The sequence below is a fragment of the Lynx rufus genome, unplaced genomic scaffold (genome assembly GCF_022079265.1).
Source record: "Lynx rufus isolate CCGP_SWC_20201006 ecotype Redwood Valley unplaced genomic scaffold, mLynRuf1.p SCAF_18, whole genome shotgun sequence".
Lineage (NCBI taxonomy): Eukaryota > Metazoa > Chordata > Mammalia > Carnivora > Felidae > Lynx > Lynx rufus.
In genome coordinates, this window is record NW_025814832.1 from 10,173,386 (window position 1) to 10,195,170 (window position 21,785).

General features: G+C 42.2%; 1 protein-coding gene across 3 annotated transcripts in view; it reads left to right on the forward strand.

The window, feature by feature from the left end:
• Positions 1 to 12,820: 12,820 nt before the first annotated feature.
• The window catches only part of TAF15 (TATA-box binding protein associated factor 15), a 28,539-nt gene continuing 19,574 nt past the window's right edge, over positions 12,821 to 21,785 (forward strand). For all 3 annotated transcript variants that reach the window (XM_047080846.1, XM_047080847.1, XM_047080848.1), the window contains exons 1-5: positions 12,821 to 12,905; positions 19,121 to 19,160; positions 20,644 to 20,695; positions 20,783 to 20,867; positions 20,950 to 21,052. In XM_047080846.1, the coding sequence (XP_046936802.1) occupies positions 12,899 to 12,905; positions 19,121 to 19,160; positions 20,644 to 20,695; positions 20,783 to 20,867; positions 20,950 to 21,052 (287 nt within the window). In that variant the 5' untranslated portion in view covers positions 12,821 to 12,898. The remainder of the gene's footprint in view (positions 12,906 to 19,120; positions 19,161 to 20,643; positions 20,696 to 20,782; positions 20,868 to 20,949; positions 21,053 to 21,785) is intronic.

Consider the following 21,785-nt stretch of genomic DNA (forward strand, 5'->3'; position numbering starts at 1 on the left):
CGGCGGGTCGCCGGCGGGGGACCTGGACAGCAAGGGAGGAAGGGAGGGAGGAGGGGCGGGGGCCGGGCACTCCGGCCCCACCCACTCCGCTCCGCCGCTGGAACGCTCCGCAGTCCCGGAGCCTCTTCCTCCGGCTGCAGAGCCTGGCCCGGTGCCCGCCGCCGCCCTGCCCACCCGTTCTCTCTCCAGCCACCTCCAGTTGATCCGAACTCTCCGGGGAGGGCGGGGGAAGAGGGTCTTCTGGAGACTGTAGCTACCCTAAGACTTCGATCAAGCGGGGGTGTCCTGGCCTACCAGAGGGTCACTGATTATTTCAATCAGGCTGGCAGGGAGCGAGATTCTGGGCTAGGAGAGAAGGAGCCCTGGGCTGGGATCAGAATAATTGGGTTTGAGTTCCAGATCTGATTCTTTGCTAGTCGTGTGAATCCTGCCTCAACTAACTTGCTGTCTGCGTGGTCATGGGCAAGTCACTCACCCTCTCTGAACATATTTTTCTCATCAGTAAATGGCGATAATGAGAATACCAATGTCATGTGGTTGTAGGGAGCATTTAATGAGCGAATAAGATCTGTAAGTAACTGAGCACTGCCTGACATCGTGCAGTACCCGATAAATAAATAGCAGAGTGCAGCTTTGTGACTTTTGGCAAAGGATTTAACTACTTTCGAGTGCCAGTTTCCTCATCAATAAAATGAGAGCAAAGTGATATTTAGTTCCCAGAGTCGCATGAAGATTTTAAAAAACAAGAGTAAAGTGCTTTGCGCTTTATATTTCACATAGTCTATATTGAAGGTGGAGCGAAGCGATTTGTGGAGAGCCTTCGCTAAACTCGCACTAAACACAAATAAACTGTCTTTATTATCTGCCTGAGTAACAGCGAGCAGGTTGCTGCTCTTCTAGTCTCAATTTGCTAATCTGTGAAATGCAAATGGCCCAATGTTACCCACCACCAAGGGGACTGTTGTGGCGATTCCAGGAGTTGATATGTGTAATTTGGAATGTCTAACGTGCTAAGCAAATGTAATGACTTCTTATCCTAAGACTTAAAGCCTTAGTAGTACACAGAAGGTTTTTGTGTTACTTCAAAAAAAGGTGGCACTCTCCATCAGAGTTTTAAAATTTTAAAAAGGCACCTCTTTCAGTGGACTTAGAGAGAGAAGTTCCGTGAGCTAAAAAATTGGAACAGGCCACGCCCACTTCCCCACCCAACCAATGAAAAGGGGGCAGTCCTCCCAGGCGAGCCAATTAGAAACAGGCGCACCTTTGCGCAGGCCAGTCAATAAAAGGCGGCCTTTGCCAACCCTCCACCAGGGCCTCGATTCGGGCATAGAGTTATAACGTATGTTTTACCCTGTAGGTGCCCCTTCTCCACTGATGCCGTTGTGTACATTCATAAGGAGCGTCCTTACCTGTAACGGAGGCCCAGAGGTGGTGGTCAAGGCCTGGGCCTTCCCCTCAGATAGTTTTCAGTCTAGCGGGGCAGCCTGGAAGGAAGGGTCTCAGATCAGGACAACTGTGACACAGTCTACAGGTTTAAGCAGAGTCCCGTGGTGAGCTTACAGGATGGAGATTCTGAAGGCGAGTAGGATAGGGTTGCTAGATTTAGCAAATAAAAATACAGGATGTCCTGTTAAATTTGAGTATCGGATTAATGACAAGTAATCTTTTTTAGGATAAGTATGTGCCAGTGCAATGTTTGGGACATCTTATACTAAAACATTCACCAGGATCTGAAATTCAAGTTTAACTTGGTGGCCCCTACTTTATCCGGTAACCCCAGAGTGTGTGTGTATGTGTGTGTGTTGTCTGAAGGTTGCAGGTATGATGTGGTATATAGTGCCCTTGACCAATAGGTGGATTATTTTTCAGTTTTTATTTAAATTCCAGTTAGTTAACATACAGTGTAATATTAGTTTCAGGTGTACAATTTAGTGGTTTAACACATACAATACCCAGTGCTCATCACAAGTGCACTCCTTAATTGTCTCACCTATTTCACCCATCCTCCCACCTACCTCCTCTCTGGTAACCATCAGTTTGTTCTCTATAGTTAAAAGTCTACTTCTTGTTTTGCCTCTCTCTCTCTTTTCCCCTTTGCTCATTCATTTTGTTTCTTAAATTCCACATATGAGTGAACTCATACGGTATTTGTCTTTTTCTGACTTATTTCACTCAGTACTCTCTAGCTCCATCCATGTCATTGCAAATGGCAAGACTTCATTCTTTTTTATGGGTGAGTAATATTCCATTGCATATAACCACCTCTAAAGAAGAGGTGGTTGTTTATCAATTAACAGACACTGGGCTGTTTCCATAATTTGGCTATTGTGGATAATGCTTCTATAAACATCGGGGTGCATGTATCCCTTTGAATTGTATTTTTGTATTCTTTGGGTAAATACCTAGGAGTGTGATTGCTAGATCATAGGATAGTTCTATTTTTAACTTTTTAAAAGTATTTTTTAAAAAGATATTATTTAAAAACATTTAAAATGTTTATTTTTGAGAGAGAGAGAGCACATGAGCAGGGGAGGGGCAGAGAGAGAGGGAGACATAGAATCCAAAGCAGGACCCAGGCTCTGAGCTGTCAGCACAGAGCCCGACACGGGGCTCGAACCCACAAACCATGAGATCATGACCTGAGCCGAAGTCGGCCACTTAACCAACTGAGCCACCTAGGCACCCCCAAAATATTTTATTTTTAAGTAATCTCTACACCCAATGTGGGGTTCAAACTCACAGTCCCGAGATCAAGAGTCTCATGCTCTACTGACTGAGCCAGCCAGGTGCCCCTATTTTCAACTTTTTGAGGAACCTCAATACTGTTTGCCTGCGTGGCTGCACCAATTTGCATTCCCACCAACAGTGGATGGGGATTCCACTTTCTTCCCATCAATGAGTGGATTTTGAAAGGCCAGATACTACTCTGTTTTGGAGCAGCGAGCTCTGAGGAACACCAGTTGGTAAGGACATTGTGGGCCAAGTTGGAGTCTGTCCCAGGTTTTCCAGTTCTTTCTCCAGGCAGAATTTCTCCATCCCTCCCTCCAGTACATCCCAGAGGGTCTCCATTTCAGCTGCACTGGGAGGGGAGGGGAGGGAAGGGTAGGAAGCAATGCTTCCCTGGAGGGCTGAGTGACTGGGAGGATTCAGCCACTCAGAGAGCTGGCCCTCTGGCTTTTCTCTGCATCTCAGGCTAGCCATCGTCCCTGGACCTTGAAAACTAGCACCACTGCTTTTTTTGAACGTTGACTTCCTCCACTTTCCTCTTGTATTCTTGGCTAGATTATTTCATCCCATCCTCACTTGTCCCCAGTCTGCCTGTTTGTGGTCACTTGGAGATGCCATCCAGACTTGAAAGTGCCTGCAAGAATTTATGCACAACAGAGCCTTGTTTGCCCACTTATTCTGGGCTTCAACCATATCTTGGGACAGGATGTCTCCATTTCCCAGAAAGACAGCATGTTTCCATAGTTAGAGCCTGGGTAAGCAGGAATTTCAGTTCCCTTCTGCCTCCAAAGCTTACTCCTAAGCCCCAGAGCACCAGATTCTCTGATCTTCTTCAGGAATCCAGGGGCCTACACAGCTCCACAACTTACCTGCCGTATGTTTTTACTTTCCAGGACACATCCTGAGCCAAATCACTTTGATGGGGTGGAGGAGGGTGGCCTGCTATGTAGAGGGACACTGAGGAAGAAAGGAAAATGGGAAAGGGAGGGTAGTTTATTGGAAGAAGCTCAGTCCACAGCAAGGGCATCAGAAGAGTCACGGGGATACTCTTCTGGGGGAGAATAGTTTTGGATCAGACACATGCAAAACAATACTGTGATGACAAGTCCCTATGTGAATCTAATACCTTCATTTTCTCCTTCGGTGGGAATGGGGGTGGGGATGGGAATGAAGAGTTGGAACAAATAATAGTGGTTGATACTTGTTGAGAAATTAACATGTGCCCTGTATGTGCTATGTGCTTTATGTAAATCATGTCACTGAATCTTTGCAGCTTCCTCGGGAGAAAGCTACTATTATAAGCATCCTTATTAAAATTTTTTTTAAATGTTTATTTGTTTTTGAAAGAGAGAGAGCGGGGGTGGGGGGAGAAAGAGAGAGAGAGAGAGAGAGAGAGAGAGAGAGAGAGAGAGAACGTGAGCGGGGGAGGGGCAGAGAGAGGGAGACACAGGATCTGAAGTGGGCTCCAGGCTCCAAACTGTCTGCACAGAGCCCAAAGTGGGGCTCGAACCCATGAACTGTGAGATCATGACCTGAGCCACAGTTGGACACTCAACCGATTGAGCCACCCTACAAGCATCCTTATTTTAAAGATGAGAAAACTAGGGGTGCCTGAGTGGCTCAGTCAGTTAAGTGTCCGACTCTTGATTTCGGCTTAGGTCATGATCTCACGATTGTGAGATCAAGCCCTGTGTCAGGCTCAGTGTGGAATCTGCTTAAGACTCTCTCTCTCTCTCTCTCTCTCTCTCTCTCTCTCTCTCTCTCTTTCTCTCTACCTCTAACCCTTCCCTGTTAGTGCTCTCTCTCTCTCTCTCTCTCAAAAAAAAAAAAAAAGTTTATATAATTTGTCCAAGGTCATGAATCTGGTAATGGAGCCAGGGTTCAAACTCAGATAGCTCTTAAACACTATGCTGTCTCATTTCAAGTCAAAGGATCAGTGGATCACCTGCATGGAGAAACTTGTTAAAAATTCAGATTCCTGGGGTGCTTGGGAGGCTCAGTCAGTTAAGCGCCGACTTCAGCTCAGGTCATGATCTCGCGGTTTGTGAGTTCAAGCCCCACACTGGGCTCTGTGCTGACAGCTCAGAGCCTGGAGCCTGCTTCAGATTCTGAGTTACTCTCTCTCTCTGCTCCTCCCCCGCTCACGCTCTGTCTCTCTCAAAAATAAACTTCAAAAAAAAGTATAAAAAAAATTCAGATTCCTGAGCTCTACTCCAGGCCTACTGAATCACTAAATACTAGATACTGATGTTCAAGGGGAAGATAGGACTAGGTTTTCCAAAGGCCTGTCTCTCTGCTTCCCTGCCACTCCATTGTGGTTGAGCAAGTTCCTGACCCAGCTAGGCTGGCAGTCCTCTCCTTTCCTCCTCTTCAAAGAGAGCTGCTTCCTCTCCCTCTCTCTCTGCACTGGGGCTCACTTCAGGTCCAAAGTGCTTCCTGACTCTCCCAGAGTGGACAGACTTCTCTGAAACTCATGCCAGAGCTCGGGTCTGTTGCATGCTCCGGGGAGCGGCTGGCAGCTGCCTGGGCCATTCCTTCTTCTCTGACAGAAGGCAACAGCTGGCCAATGAGTTGTCTTCCTGACCAGGACCTCTTGAATCAGGCAGGATATATGGATGTGGACAAGGCCCCTTCTGGGCCTCAGTTTCTCTCTTCATAATATGAGGAACAATTAGCTTTGTCTGTGCTCCTTCCTCCTTCCCAGGAAGTGTGCGGAGCACAAAGTAGATTTTATCAAAAGGAATTCTGGGCTCTGGAGAAAGACACTAACAGAACGACCAACCTCCCCAAATCACAATAATAGGAACAAGAAGAAGAATGAGGACATGGGATCAGCTTGGGAGACCTGAAGAGGAGGCATGCCCCAGAGTTGTGAGGATGTTAGCTGTGATAATTTGGATTCATTATTGACCATAACCTCTGTGCATTCTTAGCTGTGATTCAATTTTAGAAGCCCTGAAGTTCTAGCAACCACTTCTCCCTCTGGAAGAGAAATTTCCTCTCTGACATGTGGATGTGGTCTCATGAGTCTGGGTCACACTCACAAATGTACCTGTCTATCTACCTCCCAGTACACACACACACACACACACACACACACACACGCTCCAGAGGACTGGAAAAAGCAAGAGATATGGAGTGAGACAAAACTGGGTTTGAATCTTGACTTTTTCATACTCTGTTATCCCTTGCAAGTCAAATAACCTCTCTGAGTTTCTGCTTTTTAAAATGGGACAACAATGGGGCACCTGGGTGGCTCAGTCGGTTAAGCATCTGACTCTAGGTTTTGGCTCAGGTTATGATCTCACGGTTTGTGAGTTCAAGTCCCGCACTGGGGCTCTGCGCTGACAGTGCGGAGACTTCTTGGGATTCTCTCTCTCTCTCTCTCTCTCTTTCTCTCTCTCTGACCCTCTCCACTCTGTCTCTCTCAAAGTAAATAAACTGTACGAAATGTTTCAAAAATTAAAAAAATAAAATGGGACAACAATAAGTCCTAACTTTTCTGTTATCCTGATTTGCTATAGGGAGCAAGCTAGACAATAACTTATAGTCCCGTCAAGTGCTGGATTCTGGGTGCACAGACACCAGCATACATGCATGTATATACTCCACACAGGTTCACACTGGGGTACACTCACATCCAGATGACATACACAAGCCTGTCCCGGAACAATCACACAAGCACCTCCTTGCCAGCCACAGCTCTCTGGCTCAGAGCAGGCCCGTCTTTCCTAACCCTCATCATGATTTGCAGGGCGGCAGCCTCTTCTGGTTTGTTTTTTACTCACACCAGGACCCAGGGGACTTACAAGGAGCACAATAAAAGCCTAGCCAATCTGGCCTTGTGCCCCACTTCCCTTCCACATAAAGGCTGTCTAACCACCAGGCATCTGGCCTGAAAGGCTGGCCAGGACCTGCTCAGCATCTGTTGCTTTGCTTAAAAGACCTGCTAACAGGAAAGTGTCTGGTTCCTTTCCACCCCAAACAGGAAGTGCCTGTCACTGTCCAGAGGATGGGGTAGCTGGTCATTTACAAGAAATCAACCCTTGCCTTGCAGAGCCTTGGGGTAATCTTCATGGGATGCTTGCTCTCTAGGAAGGCTGGAAGAGCAGGATTCCAGGGACACCTCCTGGGATAGCGGTTGGAAGGTGGTGATGATGGCTAGGACTACTTACTGCCTGTGACACCTGGCACAGAACAGGCTGTCGGTCTCTGAACAACACTCACGAACACTTACTCTGTGCCCAAGTTCTAGAGAAGGTCTTTGAGCTTGAAGAACTTACAGACAAGTCAGAAAGACAAGTCATGACATCCCCCCACCCCATTTATTTATTCGTTCATTAAACACAAGGTTGTCTTCCTTCCCTTAAAAAAATTGTTTTGTTTTTTGTTTTTGTTTTTTTTTTTTTTTAGTGCCTACTGTTTCAGGCACTTTGTGGGGCACTGTGGAGTTCAGAGGGGAACCAGGCAACCCAGCTAGAGAACAAATCAGCCTGTTATCAGGTAGGCAAGCCTGGGATAATGTGGTGCAACTGAGAGTTCCATAGGGTTTCAAAAGAGACAAAAGATCATTGTTTTTTTCCTCTGGTGGGAGCAGTAGTCTTACTGCTTTCTCTCTTGCCCCCTACGGTCCACTCTCATGACAGCAGCCGGAGCAACCACAGTAAAACAGGTCAGACTGTCCTATGGTGGCTCTGCTAAGTGGCTCCCTCTCCTGGCTTCCCTTCTCACTCTAGGAAAGTTCACAGTCTACAGGGGCCTACCAAGACCTTACACAGGTGGTGGAAGGTTGGAAAGCCAAAGAAGGGTGAGGCAACTCCAAAATTAATCAACATCACTAAGATTCTACCAGCTATAGGACGGAGGGATGAAGGGAGGATTGGGGCTACAGGATCCCAGGAGCCAAGGCCATGAATAGAAATGATCTCTGGGGGCACCTGGGTGGCTCAGTTGGTTGAATGTCTGACTCTTGATTTTGGCCCAGGCTCCTCGGTTGGAGCCCCGTGTCGGTTTCCTCGCTGGGTGTGGAGGCTGCTTAAGATTTTCTCTCTTCCTTTCTCTCTGCCCCTCTCCTCGACTCTCTCTCTCTCTCTCTCTAATAATAATAATAATAATATTATTATTATTATAAAGAAATGATCTCTCGAGAAGACAGTTGCTGCCCGAGACACCCCTGTAGCAGAGAAGGAGGGGTAGACATAACCCTGGCTCTTCCCTTTTTTCTACTATCTGATTTCCCACCAGGATGCCCAGGGGCTGATTCTAGCTGGAAGCTACTGCCTGAGGGACTCTGAAACTGGAATGTAGCTTAGAGGGGTTAGCTCTCCAAGTGAGGATCTGAGGAATGCATCAGGGGCAAACAGGCCCAGTACTAAGACCTTCCCTGGTACATTCTGCTAAAGCTGGTGTGCGCAATGTATCTGCTGTCTTCTATGACTATGCAGAGTGAGTCCAGGATAGTGGATACAGAGGGAGCAAGATCCTGTAGCTTGAAGAATGACTGCGTGAAGGTCGAAGGTGGTTACAGACAATCATCCCCAGGCAAAATCCTGGAAGACGGGGGGCACAGAACTCAACCTGTGAGTCAGTTTGTGGTAGAGAAGCGCCCTTGGAAAGAAGCTCCAGAGAAATACAGACTTGGAAGGAGTTCTCGGGTTTCACGTTTGAGAGACCAGGGACACTGTAAAAAGAACCTTGCGCTTAGTCCAAAGGCCTGGATATGAGCTCTGCTTCTGTCCCTAATTTTCTGTGTGAACTTGGTAGAGTTTCACCTCCCTGAGCTCCAGTGTTCTCATCGACAAAATGTGGATAACAGCAAGACCTATTTCACAGGGATGTCCAGAATGTTAAAAGAAATAATGAATATAAAAAACTAAATGTCACTCCTTTGATTAGATCCCTCAGAAGTGTCCTATTGTTTGTTTGTTTAAAGGATTTTATTTTATTTTAAAGGGTTCTACTTTTTTATAGAAGTTTATTATTTTGAGAGAGACAGAGACAATGCAAGTGGGGGAGGGGTAGAGAGAGAAGGAGAAAGAGAGAATCCCCATGGCTCAGCACCATCAGTACAGAGCCCAAGGTTGGACTTGAACCCATGAAACTGTGAGTTCGTGACCTGAACTGAAACCAAGAGTCAGACACTTAACTGACTGAGCCACCCTGGCACCCCTTGAAGGACTCTCTCTCTATTTTTTTAATTTTATTTTTTATTTAGGGGCGCCTGGGTGGCTCAGTCAGTTAAGCATACAACTTCCACTCAGGTCATGATCTCGTGGTTCGTGAGTTCGAGCCTCAGGTCAGGCTCTGTGCTGACAGCTCAGAAACTGGAGCCTGCTTCAGATTCTGTGTCTCCTTCTGTTTCTGCCCGCCCCCCCCCCCCCAGTCATGCTCGTGAGCTCTCTTTCTCAAAAATAAATAAACATTAAAAAATTTTATTTTTTATTTTTTAAAATTGACATCCAAATTAGTTAGCATATAGTTCAACAATGATTTTAGGAGTAGATTCCTTAGTGCCCCTTACCCATTTAGCCCATCCTTCCTTTCACAACCCCTCCAGTAACCCTCAGTTTGTGTTCCATATTTATGAGTCTCTTCTGTTTTGTGAAGGACTATATTTTTAAGTAATATCTCTGCCCAATGTGGGACTCGAACACCACCCCGGGATCAAGAATTTCATGCTCCACCAACTGAGCCAGCCAGGCTCTCCTTCCCTATTGTTTTTTTTTTTTTTCCAACGTTTATTTATTTTTGGGACAGAGAGAGACAGAGCATGAACGGGGGAGGGGCAGAGAGAGAGGGAGACACAGAATCGGAAACAGGCTCCAGGCTCTGAGCCATCAGCCCAGAGCCCGACGCGGGGCTCGAACTCACGGACCGCGAGATCGTGACCTGGCTGAAGTCGGACGCTTAACCGACTGCGCCACCCAGGCGCCCCTGTTTTTTTTTTTTTTTTTTTTTTTTTAAAGTTTATTTATTTAGTTGGAGAGAGAGAGAGAGGGAGAGAGAATCCCAAGCAGGCTCTGCATTGTCAGTGCAGAGCCCCAACGGGGCTTGAACTCGTGAGCCTTGAGATCATAACCTGAGCCTACACCAAGAGTCAGACGCTTAACTGACTGAGCCACCCAGGTGCCCCCCCCCATCATTGTTTTTAATTTAATATCCAAGCTCCTCTGCAAAGCACACAAGACTCTTCAAGATGTGGCTTCTGTCTACTTCTTTCACCCATTTATCATTTATCACCACTCTCTACCCGTGCAACTCCACAGACCAGACAGAATCATTTGCAATTCCCAGAATTTTGCTTTCTCATAGTCTTTGCAAATACAGTCCTTTCCGCCCACAGCATGCTATTCCTGAAACACATCCCTTGTCTAATTCCTGTTCTTTCTTCAAGGCTCAGTTTAGGAGGCATCTCCTCCAGGAAGCCTTCCTTAATACCCCATCTGCCCTTCATGTGGGCTGGGCCATTACTCTCTTTTCAGAGGACATTCTGCATTGTCCAATTCTAGCACGTGCAGTGGTTATTGGAATTAAAGATTTGTACCGTTCCTCTTTATGAGACTGCAGTTCCTGGGGGGGCAGTGGCCATTGTGCTTCCTATTTCCCAACCTGCAGGGCTTGACATCTAGTAGACCTCAGGAGTGGCAGCTGAGTGAAGAAGAATGGATGCATGCATGAATGAATGGATGGAGATACAAACTTAAAGTGTCAGTGATGAGCAACACTTTTTGAATTTCCATCTTAAAAAAAAAGAACACCCAACTGCAAGTAAAATTTTAAAAAGTGGAAGAACAATCTAGAAGTTTCCCCCATTTCTCACCCAATTCTCTCCTGCTATTGCACATGCCCATCATCTCCTCCTCTGCGTTGCCTTCCTCATCGTATATGCTGAATGACTGAATCATTTTTAGTCATGAAGGACTTTTTATTCCTTTAACCCTGCTTGTTTGGCGCAATCCAGAGAGCTCTGTGACCCTCTATATCAAAAGTGGAGTGTACAATTACTGCTAGTATAATTAAGAGAGATGACCTCATGTCTTTTTCTTTTCTGGCCTGAGGTGTTATTCTGAACTTACCCCTCTATTTCCACCCCCAACTGGCTCCTCTTCCTGTTCCCTATCACAGTGAATGATACCACCATCTGACCACTTGTCCAAGTGGAAAACTCAGAATTCATGCCCAGATTTTTACTCTCCCTTAGCTGCTCCCTCCTAAGTTGGTCACTAGATCTTGTCCTGTCTATCATGTAAGTAAGTATCTCTGGGATCTCTTAACTTACCTTCATCTCCACAACTACAACCTAAGTCTAGGCCACTGTGATTTCTCACCAGAATTATTGCATTGGTCACCTAATTGGTCTCCCTGCTTTTAGGCACCTCTCACCTCCATACATTCTTTTTTTTAAAATTAATTAATTTATTGTTTAATTTACATCCAGGTTAGTTAGCATATAGTACAACTGATTGCAGGAGTGGATTCCCTAATGCCCCTTACCCATTTAGCATCCCCCCTCCCCCCGCCACAACCCTCCAGCAACCCTCTGTTCTCTATATTTAAGAGTCTCTTATGTTTTGCCCCCCTCCCTGTTTTTATATCATTTTTGCTTCCCTTCCCTATGTTCATCTGTTTAGTATCTTAAATTCCTCATATAAGTGAGGTCATATGGTATTTTTCTTTCTCTGACTGGCTAATTTCACTTAGCGTAATACCTACCAGTTCCATCCACGTAGTTGCAAATGGCAAGATTTCATTCTTTTTGATTGCTGAGTAACATTCCATTGTGTGTGTGTGTGTGTGTGTGTGTGTGTGTGTGTGTACACACACCCCCCACATCTTCTTTATCCATTCATAGGTCAATGGACATTTGGGCTCTTTCCACACTTTGGCTATTGTCAATAGCGCTGCTATAAACATTCACCTCTATACGTTCTTCATACTGCAGCCTGAAAATGCAACTGGGACCTTCCTTTAAAATCCTCTGGCTCCCCACTGCCTTCAAGATAAAGCACAAACCCTAACATACCATATTTTACAAGGTATCAGCTATTTAGCCCTCTACTTTTCTGGCCTCATCTATCATCCTCATTCATCCCTGGAAGGTAAACTCCAAACGTATGGAATTACTTGTTTTACAACTAGTGTAAGGCACTTTACCCCACTTCTCATCATCTATGGCTTGACTCAGATGTTGCGTAGCCTGCAGGGAAAATGTTCTTTCACCTCATTTAATACTCTAAAACTCAAATCCTTACTAGGCAGTACAGCGTAATGGTTAAACCCACAGGCATCTGGTTACTAGGATTCGAATTCCACGTTGGCCATTTACTAGTTGTGCGACCTAGGGCAAGTGAATAATCACGTCTGTAACGTCAGGATACTATTTCATCAGTGTGTTGTGAGAATTAAATGAGATGATGTAAGGTGCCTGATAGAGTTAGCCAATTATAACAGCCCCGAATAGTAAGGCTCTACCTCCCACCCCGCCTGGTGTGGAGTGTGCTTTCGTTACAATGGACCAGGTGTGTGTGTGCTTTCGTTACAATGCACACGTTTGTTCCAGTATCAGCCTTGTAGTCCGTGTTTTACTTGACAAGGTAGTTAGATCTGGAGGCGCTCACGACTTTCCGTCCCCGAGCTCGGCGACACAGAACGCCCCGAGGTGGCTCCAGCTGCCTGCAACCAAAGAGGAGCGAACTAGGGCATACCATTCGAAATCTTAGGGGAAGAAAGGCTTTCTCTAACCAAATAGTCTGTGTTTATAAAGTCTCCCCTCTTTCGCTTCCTAACCTCGAATTCTGTCGGGTGCAATCAAAGTGAGAAACGGCACTATAGGTGGGAGGGAGAGACAAGGTCTAACTTCCTCCCCCATGCTATTCGCGGCATTGGTACTTTCTCTTCTCAATTCCCTCTCAATAATGGTACCGTTCGCGGAGGGGAGGACGGAGAGGCATTGTGAAGTCCTCAGGGCTAGGAGGCTGGTACTCGCACAGAACCACCCCTCGCGCCCTGGCGCTGTGGTACCGCCCACTGCCCTCTGATTGGCTGCCGAGGCCCCGCAGTCGGGCTCAGCCCGCCGCGCCGCCCTCAGTACAGCTCCGGCCGCCGCGCCGCCTGGCTCTCGTATTCCTTGTTCTCGGCGGGCTCTGGGGGCTCCGCGCTGCGGCCGTTAGTCATGTCGGGTAGGTGACTCCTTCAGCGAGCAGCGGCAGCGGCGAGAAGGGGCCTGGCGGGGTTGGGACGTCTTCCCGCCCACCGGAGGGCCCCGAGGGAGAGCCTCCGGCCCTGAGGGAGGCTTGGGGTGGGGGGGTGGCCGCGGCCGCCGCCATGTTGGACTGAAGGGACGCACGCTCCCAACGCTCTCCGTCTGCAAATCACGGCGGGAGCGCTTCGGGCCCCTCTTTTTTGACCCTGTCCTTGGAAGCTGAGGAGACGTGCCCCTCCCGGGGAGGGTGTGTGAATTGGGGGGGCGGAGGCCGTCTACGCCATCACAGGGGCGGGGGGAGCCCGTGATTAGAGCATCCGCCTGAGAGAATCGGTGCTTCTGGTTCTCCGCTCCGCCTCAGATCTTTCAGCGAGGCCTCGGGCCAGTCGTCTCGCCGCCTCGTACCTCAGTTTCCCCATCTGTGAAGTGGAGCTGGGCCTTCCTGACTCACCCATTCATCAGGTGGGGGTCTTGACGCTCTAGGAGCCCTTTCAAAGGACGTTGCCTTGCACGAAATCCTCCTTCTCGTCATTCCCTCTACCGTAACCACCCGGATTCGAACGGGGGTGTTTGCATATAATTCAGCTTCCTCCTCACCCTGCTGTCGTTCTTCTCCCTTCTCCAGTTGTTTATCTCCTGCAAGAGCCTGAAAGTGAGCCTTTTCTATTCTGGATAGACTCCTGTAGGTACATGTGGCATTTACCTTAACACATGCAGACCAGAGGAAAGGCAGTCTTACACGAAGCATTTAAATTGATAGAGCACCCCGCCTCCCCCCCCCCCCCCCCGCCCCCATCGTTGTGTGGAAGAGAAAGAAAAAGGCACTGATCTCTTCGGGATAGTCCGTTGAGATCCTGCTATAAAGTCTGGAACACGAATGTTCTCTAGATGTAGCAGTCTTGGCTCACCACACAAGGTCCTCTGTTAGGGTACCTTACAGGCTGCAAAGACCCAGCCATCCACTTGCTAGAAACCATCAGGAGAGCTCACGTTTCACATGGAAAAGCAGAACATTTCTTTGAAGCCATCTGATTGGGATGAAAATGACTGCTGGCGCAGTCTTTTACATTGATTGTCTAAGGGAGAGCCTTGAAACATACACGAAATCCCCCAGTAACACAGTTTTGCAAAAGGATGGAAACGTGTGACAAAAAGCGAGTAGGTGGAGATGAGACCAAATTTGCAAGAATGGTTGGACAGGATAAGAAACATTCCTTAGATTGACATTGACATTAAGCCTGAATATTGAGCTTTTGTGGAAAGGGGCACCTATCTGATGGAAGAGGCTGTTAACTGCACAGGATTCTTGCCTCTTTCAATTTCTATTTAATCCTTGCTCAAACAAGAATTTCTTACTCCAAAGTAAGTACGTCTTTTACCAGGTGCAGAATTTGGGATGAAATCTGGTAAAGCTCCACAGAAGTATGTAGAAGTATACCCTTAGGAGATGTGTAACCCATGTATGATTAAAAAATAAATAAAAAGATTCTCCTACCCTCATGGGGAAATTTACCATTTCAATGAACATTAAAAACTAATGGTGTGTCTTGATTTTTAACATTTTTATTGATATAAAACAATGACATTTTTATAGGACTGGGTAGCTTTTGTGGAAAATTAAATTTTAGAGGTTACTTACCATTTGTAAAATCCAGGATTTAAGTGTGTCATATTAGTGTCATATTAGTGTCATAAACATGAGCTAGTTTATCCATTAGTACTGATCTTCAAAGTACCAAGACACTAGACATTTGTCACTGTGTAATTTAAGTTTTTTTAAATACAAGATTGGCTTTCACATGTGAAAACTTTATAATAATTGTTTTTAAGTTAAGTCCATTAAAGCTAGAATCTTTAAGTTCTACTTAGTGTTCTATGCTGTTTATACATTTTGTAAAACATGTACAAAAATACTTTTGACTTTGTATAAAAATGAGAATAATGCTTTTGACTTGTTTTTTGGTGAACGTTTCAGTTAATAAATTTAACAGTAAATTCCCCCTAACCAGCTAATTGTTTTAAGTTTAGTTAAATCCTTTAAACATTTCAAACTCAACCACTCCAGATGCCTGACAGGACAGACCTATAAATTAAATAAAAGTGCTTACATAGTTAATAAATAAGTCAAAATTGTAAATACTGTAAGTCTGACTCTCAGACATTTGGATATTGTTTACAAGTGTGAATTATCTGACATCTTCAAGTTAGAATCGAATCTAATATCACTTATACAAAAATTACAAAGTTAGCATACTTATTTTGGTATGTGGCAGACCAAAATAAATTGAAAATCCTCTATCTACAAACATTTAAAGATGCAAGAATTTACAAAAAAAGAAAGGGCAAGACCTAGCTGCCAGAAATGAAGTAGAAGCCGGATATGGCTAACTTGATGGTTGCCCTGAAGAGGAGGAGGGTGTAGGTCTCATCATTTAGAGACTTGGGTTTTATTACCCAAGTGACTAAGGGTAGGAGATGGAGCCTTGAGACTATTAGAGCCAAGTAATGGGAACTGAGACCTTACATATAACGTATATGTTTGAAAGACTTCAGTGAAAGGATTAACTAGAAAAAAACTTTTTATCAGCATAACGGATAGCAAAGTTTGGGCCCTGAATGAAAAAAAGTCTGTCCTGATAGCTTGTAACCTGGGAACTGCTTCATACAATTTGGGTGTACGTTTAAGCTAGGTATGGGACTCCAGGAAAACTTAAGCCAAGAAATTAACAAAAATTGGTTCTGGGCTGGTAATAACTTTGGGGGTCCTCGTAGAAATAAACGAAAAGCTTTTTTTTGGTGGAAACTTCACAGCATAGGTCACAGGAATCTTCTATAAAAAATAAGCCTTGCAAAAGATGAATTCACAGTAAAAAATTGTAGAACTTGAAACAGTTCACCAAAATGATGGTTTGTGACAAATGGAATTAGAACCCCTATAGGTAATCTGAAAGCAAATATGCTTAAAATTATTAAAAACTTAAGGAGTCAACTTTAAGACCAAGACGTTCTGAAGAAAGGCCATGCTGATACGAAAAGAACCAAGTATATCTTCTAGAAATAGAAATAATGCATAAGTTGAATTGCAGATCTAGCAGAAGAAATAATTAGTGAAGTGGAAGACCTCTAATTACCCACCATTCAGTTCAGAAGGAAGAGATGAAAAACAATATTAAGAAACAGATTGAGAAGTCCTGTCATTTAATATGCGTATAATGTGTCTGCTAAGAACATGGAGAGGAATCACTATTATAGTTGGGAATTTTCCAAGATTGGTGAATATTTTGGGTCAAAAAGCAGTAGTCCCAAGCATGGAACATAAAAACCAATTAATAACGATATATGTTGATGTGAAATTGCAGATTATGAAATATCAATAAATAGGAAAATGGTAGTAGACTTAAAAGTTTTAAGAAGCCAGAAAATGAACTGATCCAAGGACTAGTGAATCCAGAAAAGGGAAACAGGATGCAAAAAACAGTATACAAGAAGCAAACACAGTAAATAAAAAGCAAATATTGATGGTATGGAACATCAAAGATTAAAATGATTACATTTGGACGTTAAAAAATGGAAGCAAAAGTGAAGTCTGTGATTGCCATTATAGTATTAAGATTCTAGTAGAGGTTGGAGATTGTGAATTTTGTCCAGAATGTATGTTAAAAATTGAACATTAAATTATGAACGGTAACTTAATGAGAGAACAAATTGAATAACTTTTAAAGCAGTAGGGGAAAAAGGAGTAAAGAAAATCCAGTAGGAGGCAGGAAAGGAGTTAAAGGAGAAAGAAAACCCCAGTAGGTAGAAAAATCCAATATAGGTGTGTAGGAATAAATAGTAAAAGTATGAAAACACCAGTTGAAAGAAAGATTTCACATTGGGGGAAAAAAGATCTGTTATGTTCAGAAATGATACACCTAAAACACGAATGTTGGAGGTATAGAGACAGAAAAAGATTAACCAGGCAAACACGCACCAAAAGCAAGATGCTGTTTAGGTATGTTACCAGTCAAAATAAAGTTTGGACATTCTTAATTATGCTCTTCATGCAGTGTTAAAACGGAATTTATCAGGAATATATAAATTTGTACTTTTATGTGGCTAACAATATAACCTCAAAATATAGAAAGCAAAAAAAACCCTAACAAATCTATGGTCAGATGGAAGTTTTCTAGCATACCATTCTCTGTAATAGATTAGGCAGACCAAATGTTAAGAAGGGTATGAATGATACAATGAACAAATATCTAGACTTAGAGAATTTATTCAACATTTAGCTAATACACAGTTCTTTTCAAGCACATGAGGGCCATTTATGCAAGTAAAGTATTTACCAAGGGGAAAAACAAACAGCAAATCCTAATAAGTACCAAGAATAATAACAGAAAATACTTTTTTAGCCGCAATGGAATATAATTAGAGAAAAACAAAGAGAATCAAAACCCTATACATTTGGAAATGAAAGCATTTCTAAATAATTCATGGATTTAGACACAGGGCTCAAGTGTCAAGTACTCAGTGAGTAGTGGTTTGAAATGCTATAAAGAAACAAATTTTCTCTGATGAGTGTAAAACATCTGTACTTTCTCACTCAAGTATTTATACTAAAGGCTGTGTTTATTGGTCAATATGTTATATCTTCCAGAGTTTTAAAGTCAGCCAGCTAAAGAAGTCAGATTTGTAGTTTCAGAGGAATGAAATGATTGGGTTAAAATTATAGACTCATTAGATTTGAACCAGGGTCACATGACCTATATGCTGTGTACTTCTATAATTTTGCTTGAGCCAAAAGCTAATAAACAGGTCTGTCATTGAGAGAACCCACATCCATGCCTTAGGATATAATTGAAGCTAAAGCTTCATTTATGCCTGGAGTAACTTCAGTTTTATTCATATATTTCCACCACCTTCATAATCCTTTCCAGTTTCTGACTTGGTTGAAGCTAATTTCTCATTTGGTAGATGCATCTAATCTCTTTATGGTCCATTTAGATTCTGTGTCCTTTTCGCATTTTATTTGGTCATTAGCTAGAAGTCTGATAATTTTATTATGGGTGTGGTAGTGATACAGTTTTTTTCTTTTTCATCTCAGCCTTCTGTCTTTTACGTTCATAGAAGTAGTTAAGATTTCATTCAATATTCTTGAAATGAAAATATTAACTATTAATATTTAAAAGCAATAAATATTTTAAAAGTAATTTGTTCAGCCTGATTGCAGATCTCTACTACAGAAAAGTGGCAGATCTGATGTCACCTTAAACTGCCATTGGCAATGTTTTCATATTGTAGCTTAATGTGAATTGAATGAAAAAGTCACTGATTTGATTTCTGGTGGTTTTCAGAACTGTTTGACAGCAAATGATTTTGTTTCATATCAGATGAGGTTGTGCCTAATGGTCAGCAGTTTCAGACAGTCATTTTTTGCAGCTGAAAGAGTATTTCATATAATATTACTCTTATTCATCGCTAATAAACTTAGGTCATTAATTTGACACTGAGTAGAAACCTAAAGGAGAGAGCCTCTTCAAAAGTTTATGATATAATTGACATTTTGAAGTATGAAGAAAAAGCTCATAGTTCAAAAAAATTTTTTTTGCTGTACTTAATTCATGCCTTCCTTGGTATCTTTTGTTGCCAAAAAGGAAGCTGGAAGTGGGTATTGCTGAGTTGGTATACTGATTGGCCAAGTCCCTGAAAGCTTGGTAAAGTTGAGGATAAATAACTAACTTAGCTGCTTTTGTCGGAGATCTGTTTGTTGCTGCTGACAGCCAGAGCAGTCTAGTACAGGGGAAAGGTATATATGTTGGGCTGGTGAGGATATGCAAGTCAGTGTAATCCTGGGGATTTATCTCGTCAGAGTGTATGTCTTCCCCTGCCCCCATTTGGTCTTGGTTGGTTTCAGTAGATGTCTTTTTGTACACAAAGATAGCTTGAGCTTTGAGTTTTTGTTAAAAGGATGGATTTTTCACTGATTTACATTTGTTTGCTTGGTTCTTGTGACCGTCAGGACACATTTGTAGAGTAGTTGTTTTCAAAGATGTAAACAAATCTTTCCACAGTATTTTTAACTAGTTTTCCTTCTGTAGTTAATATTTATGACATTTTCTTATCACATTTCATCTATAAGAGCTAAACTCAGCCTTTGAGGGAAGCATAATTTTAAATAAGATTTAAAATTCTTTTTATGTGTTTTAGATTCTGGAAGTTACGGGCAGTCTGGGGGTGAGCAGCAAAGGTAAAGTATACGTATATTTTAATAATACCATGTAAGAGTAGAACTGAGAAAAAAAAGATGAATTTAGTTAGGGTTTCCTTTTGAGATTTGGTATATGGATTTCTATAAGAGTTAAATATTAGCTTGTCAAGGAAAAGAGTCGGACTGTGTACATACATACTAAAAATTTTTCCTTTTTTTTAAAAAAAAGCCTGCTTGAATCAGTAAATTCAGATACCTCCTAGAAATTAAGACAAATCTCATAGGTATTTTAAAGATTGTTTTCTTTAGGAAATTTTTAAAAAGTAGTTTCTTAAGTCCTTAAAAGGATTTAAACAATTCAACCAATATTACAAGTTTTTAGGGAAAGTATTTCAGTTTTTGGTTGTATAAAATGCTAATATATTTTTCAGAGCAGATTTTCTTGAAGCACTATAATAGAAATGCTTAGCATTTTAAAAAGACTTCTTACCATGCTCACAGTAAAAAGAAAAGTCTGTTTTTATGTGACCATATACATGCAGTAGGGTTCTTTTACGTGCCAGGAACACAGTCTTCATCTTGCACTATAAATGTTTTGCAGCTCAATGTGAGATACTCAGAATAGCATCTCAGGTATCTTCTGTCGTCAGGTTTTAAGCTCCATGAAAACAAAACTAGTTTGACTTTTTTATTCTCCTAAGATAGTGCTAACCTTATAATAGGCAACTAGCAAATGTTTATTCACTGAAATGTATTTTATAAAGTAAAATTGTGTTAGTACTTGATAGTTCTAGAATAATAAGGTGTTTTTTTTTTTTTTTTTTGCAAATATTTTATCTTATTTTGGCAGGCATATATTCAGAAAGTTTGTTTCTGACTTGTTAGGGTTTACATGCTATAAAATTGAAGAAAATTCAGTTCTGAGGAAGGTACATTTATTCAGTCAACGAACTATATGCTAGGCTGTGCAATGACACAATATAATTTCATTCAGTGATAAGACTCAGAAGATACACATGTCTCTACCGAGGCACAAAAATTGGACTTTTAGTGCCTATGGTGCCTTTTCTAGGAAGATAAAGGCAGATTTAAGGCAGATGGTAGGAAGAAATTAACCTGTAAAAACATAGCTAATTTGATGAAAGCACTAACTTAAAAAGTCCTCATTTTTCTGCTTCAGATATTATGGGTTTTGCTTCCATGTAGTCACTCCCACATGCAGGTATAATTCTCTTGAGATTTTCTAGCTCTAGTGAAGTTTTATTTGTGGGATATTGTTAGAGTGAAACTTTTGGTGCTTGTTTGGCATTCAGGAGGTCTGGGAGTGACTTCATGTATGTCTTTACACTCTTTGGTCACCACCTTTAAATTTAGACTCTTGGAGGCAGATTGACAATTTCTCAGAAGAAAAGCTTGTATGGAGTTGAAAGTTGAAAATGAAGATAGGGCCTTTTTTGGTTTTGTTTTTAAGCTTTTAAAATTCTAGCACATCTCTTTCAAATAGTACATTTTTCTTTTACAGTTATTCTTCCTATGGAAATCAAGGCAACCAAGGTTATGGACAAGCACCACAAGTAGGTTAAAATATAAATTAATGTGTTTCATAAATAATTATTCTTATCTTAAGTAGGTGATGAAACTTGTATTTACCTAAATTTCAGAGCTATTCTGGCTATGGACAAACTACTGATACCTCATATGGACAGAACTATGGCGGCTACTCCAGCTATGGACAAAGCCAATCAGGTTAGACTTGTTTGTTAAATTTGCTATTTTAGAAATTTAAAAATCAGATCATTTACTAAATGGTATATCCATCCAACCTTAGGTTATTCACAGTCCTACAGTGGTTATGAGAATCAAAAGCAGAGCTCATATGGCCAGCAGTCTTATAATAACCAGGGACAGCAAAACACGGAATCATCAGGAGGGTAAGGAAACAGTAAAGGCACTGAGATTATGTCGGGCAGTGGAAATAACACTTTGGGTATTAAATAGACTTCGCCATCAAATTCCTAGCTTTAAACATTTTTTCAGAAAAGTTTTGATGAAGTATGAATTTCATAGTTTTGTGTTATAAATGTGGAAATTGTCACCAATGTCATTTGATTCTTATGATGTGGTTATTTGTAAAATTACTGTTGAGGTGTATGTAAATGCACATGATTTAAATGTTAAAAAGGAAAATTTTGACCTCTGCTTTATATCTGAGATTAAATAAAAACCTAGCTATAAAAGGACACTTCTCAGTGCTTACTTTTATTTCCATTTTATTTTTTAGCCATTTTAATGTATTACCTTTATTACCTTTTTAGGGACAAAAATATTTAAAAAGTGCCAAAACCTATCCACATATTTCAGATACTCTAAATATATTTCATTAATATAGTTAGGTAAATACATACCAGCAAGTTTACAGGTTTAAGTATTTTTTGGGGGGGGTTTGGTTTTATAGTTTTTAAGTTTCAGATGAGAGGAGGCTGTTCTTATTACTAATTTTAGTGATAGCAACTTAATTTTTTTTTATTGTGCTTTACATTTTCTAAAATGCTTTTGCATTCCTTAATTTATCCTTAACCACTATGACATAGTGTCAGTAATTATCCCCATTTTGCAGAGGTAAAGAGAAGTTATTAAGATTATGTAACCTGTTAAGTTACATAG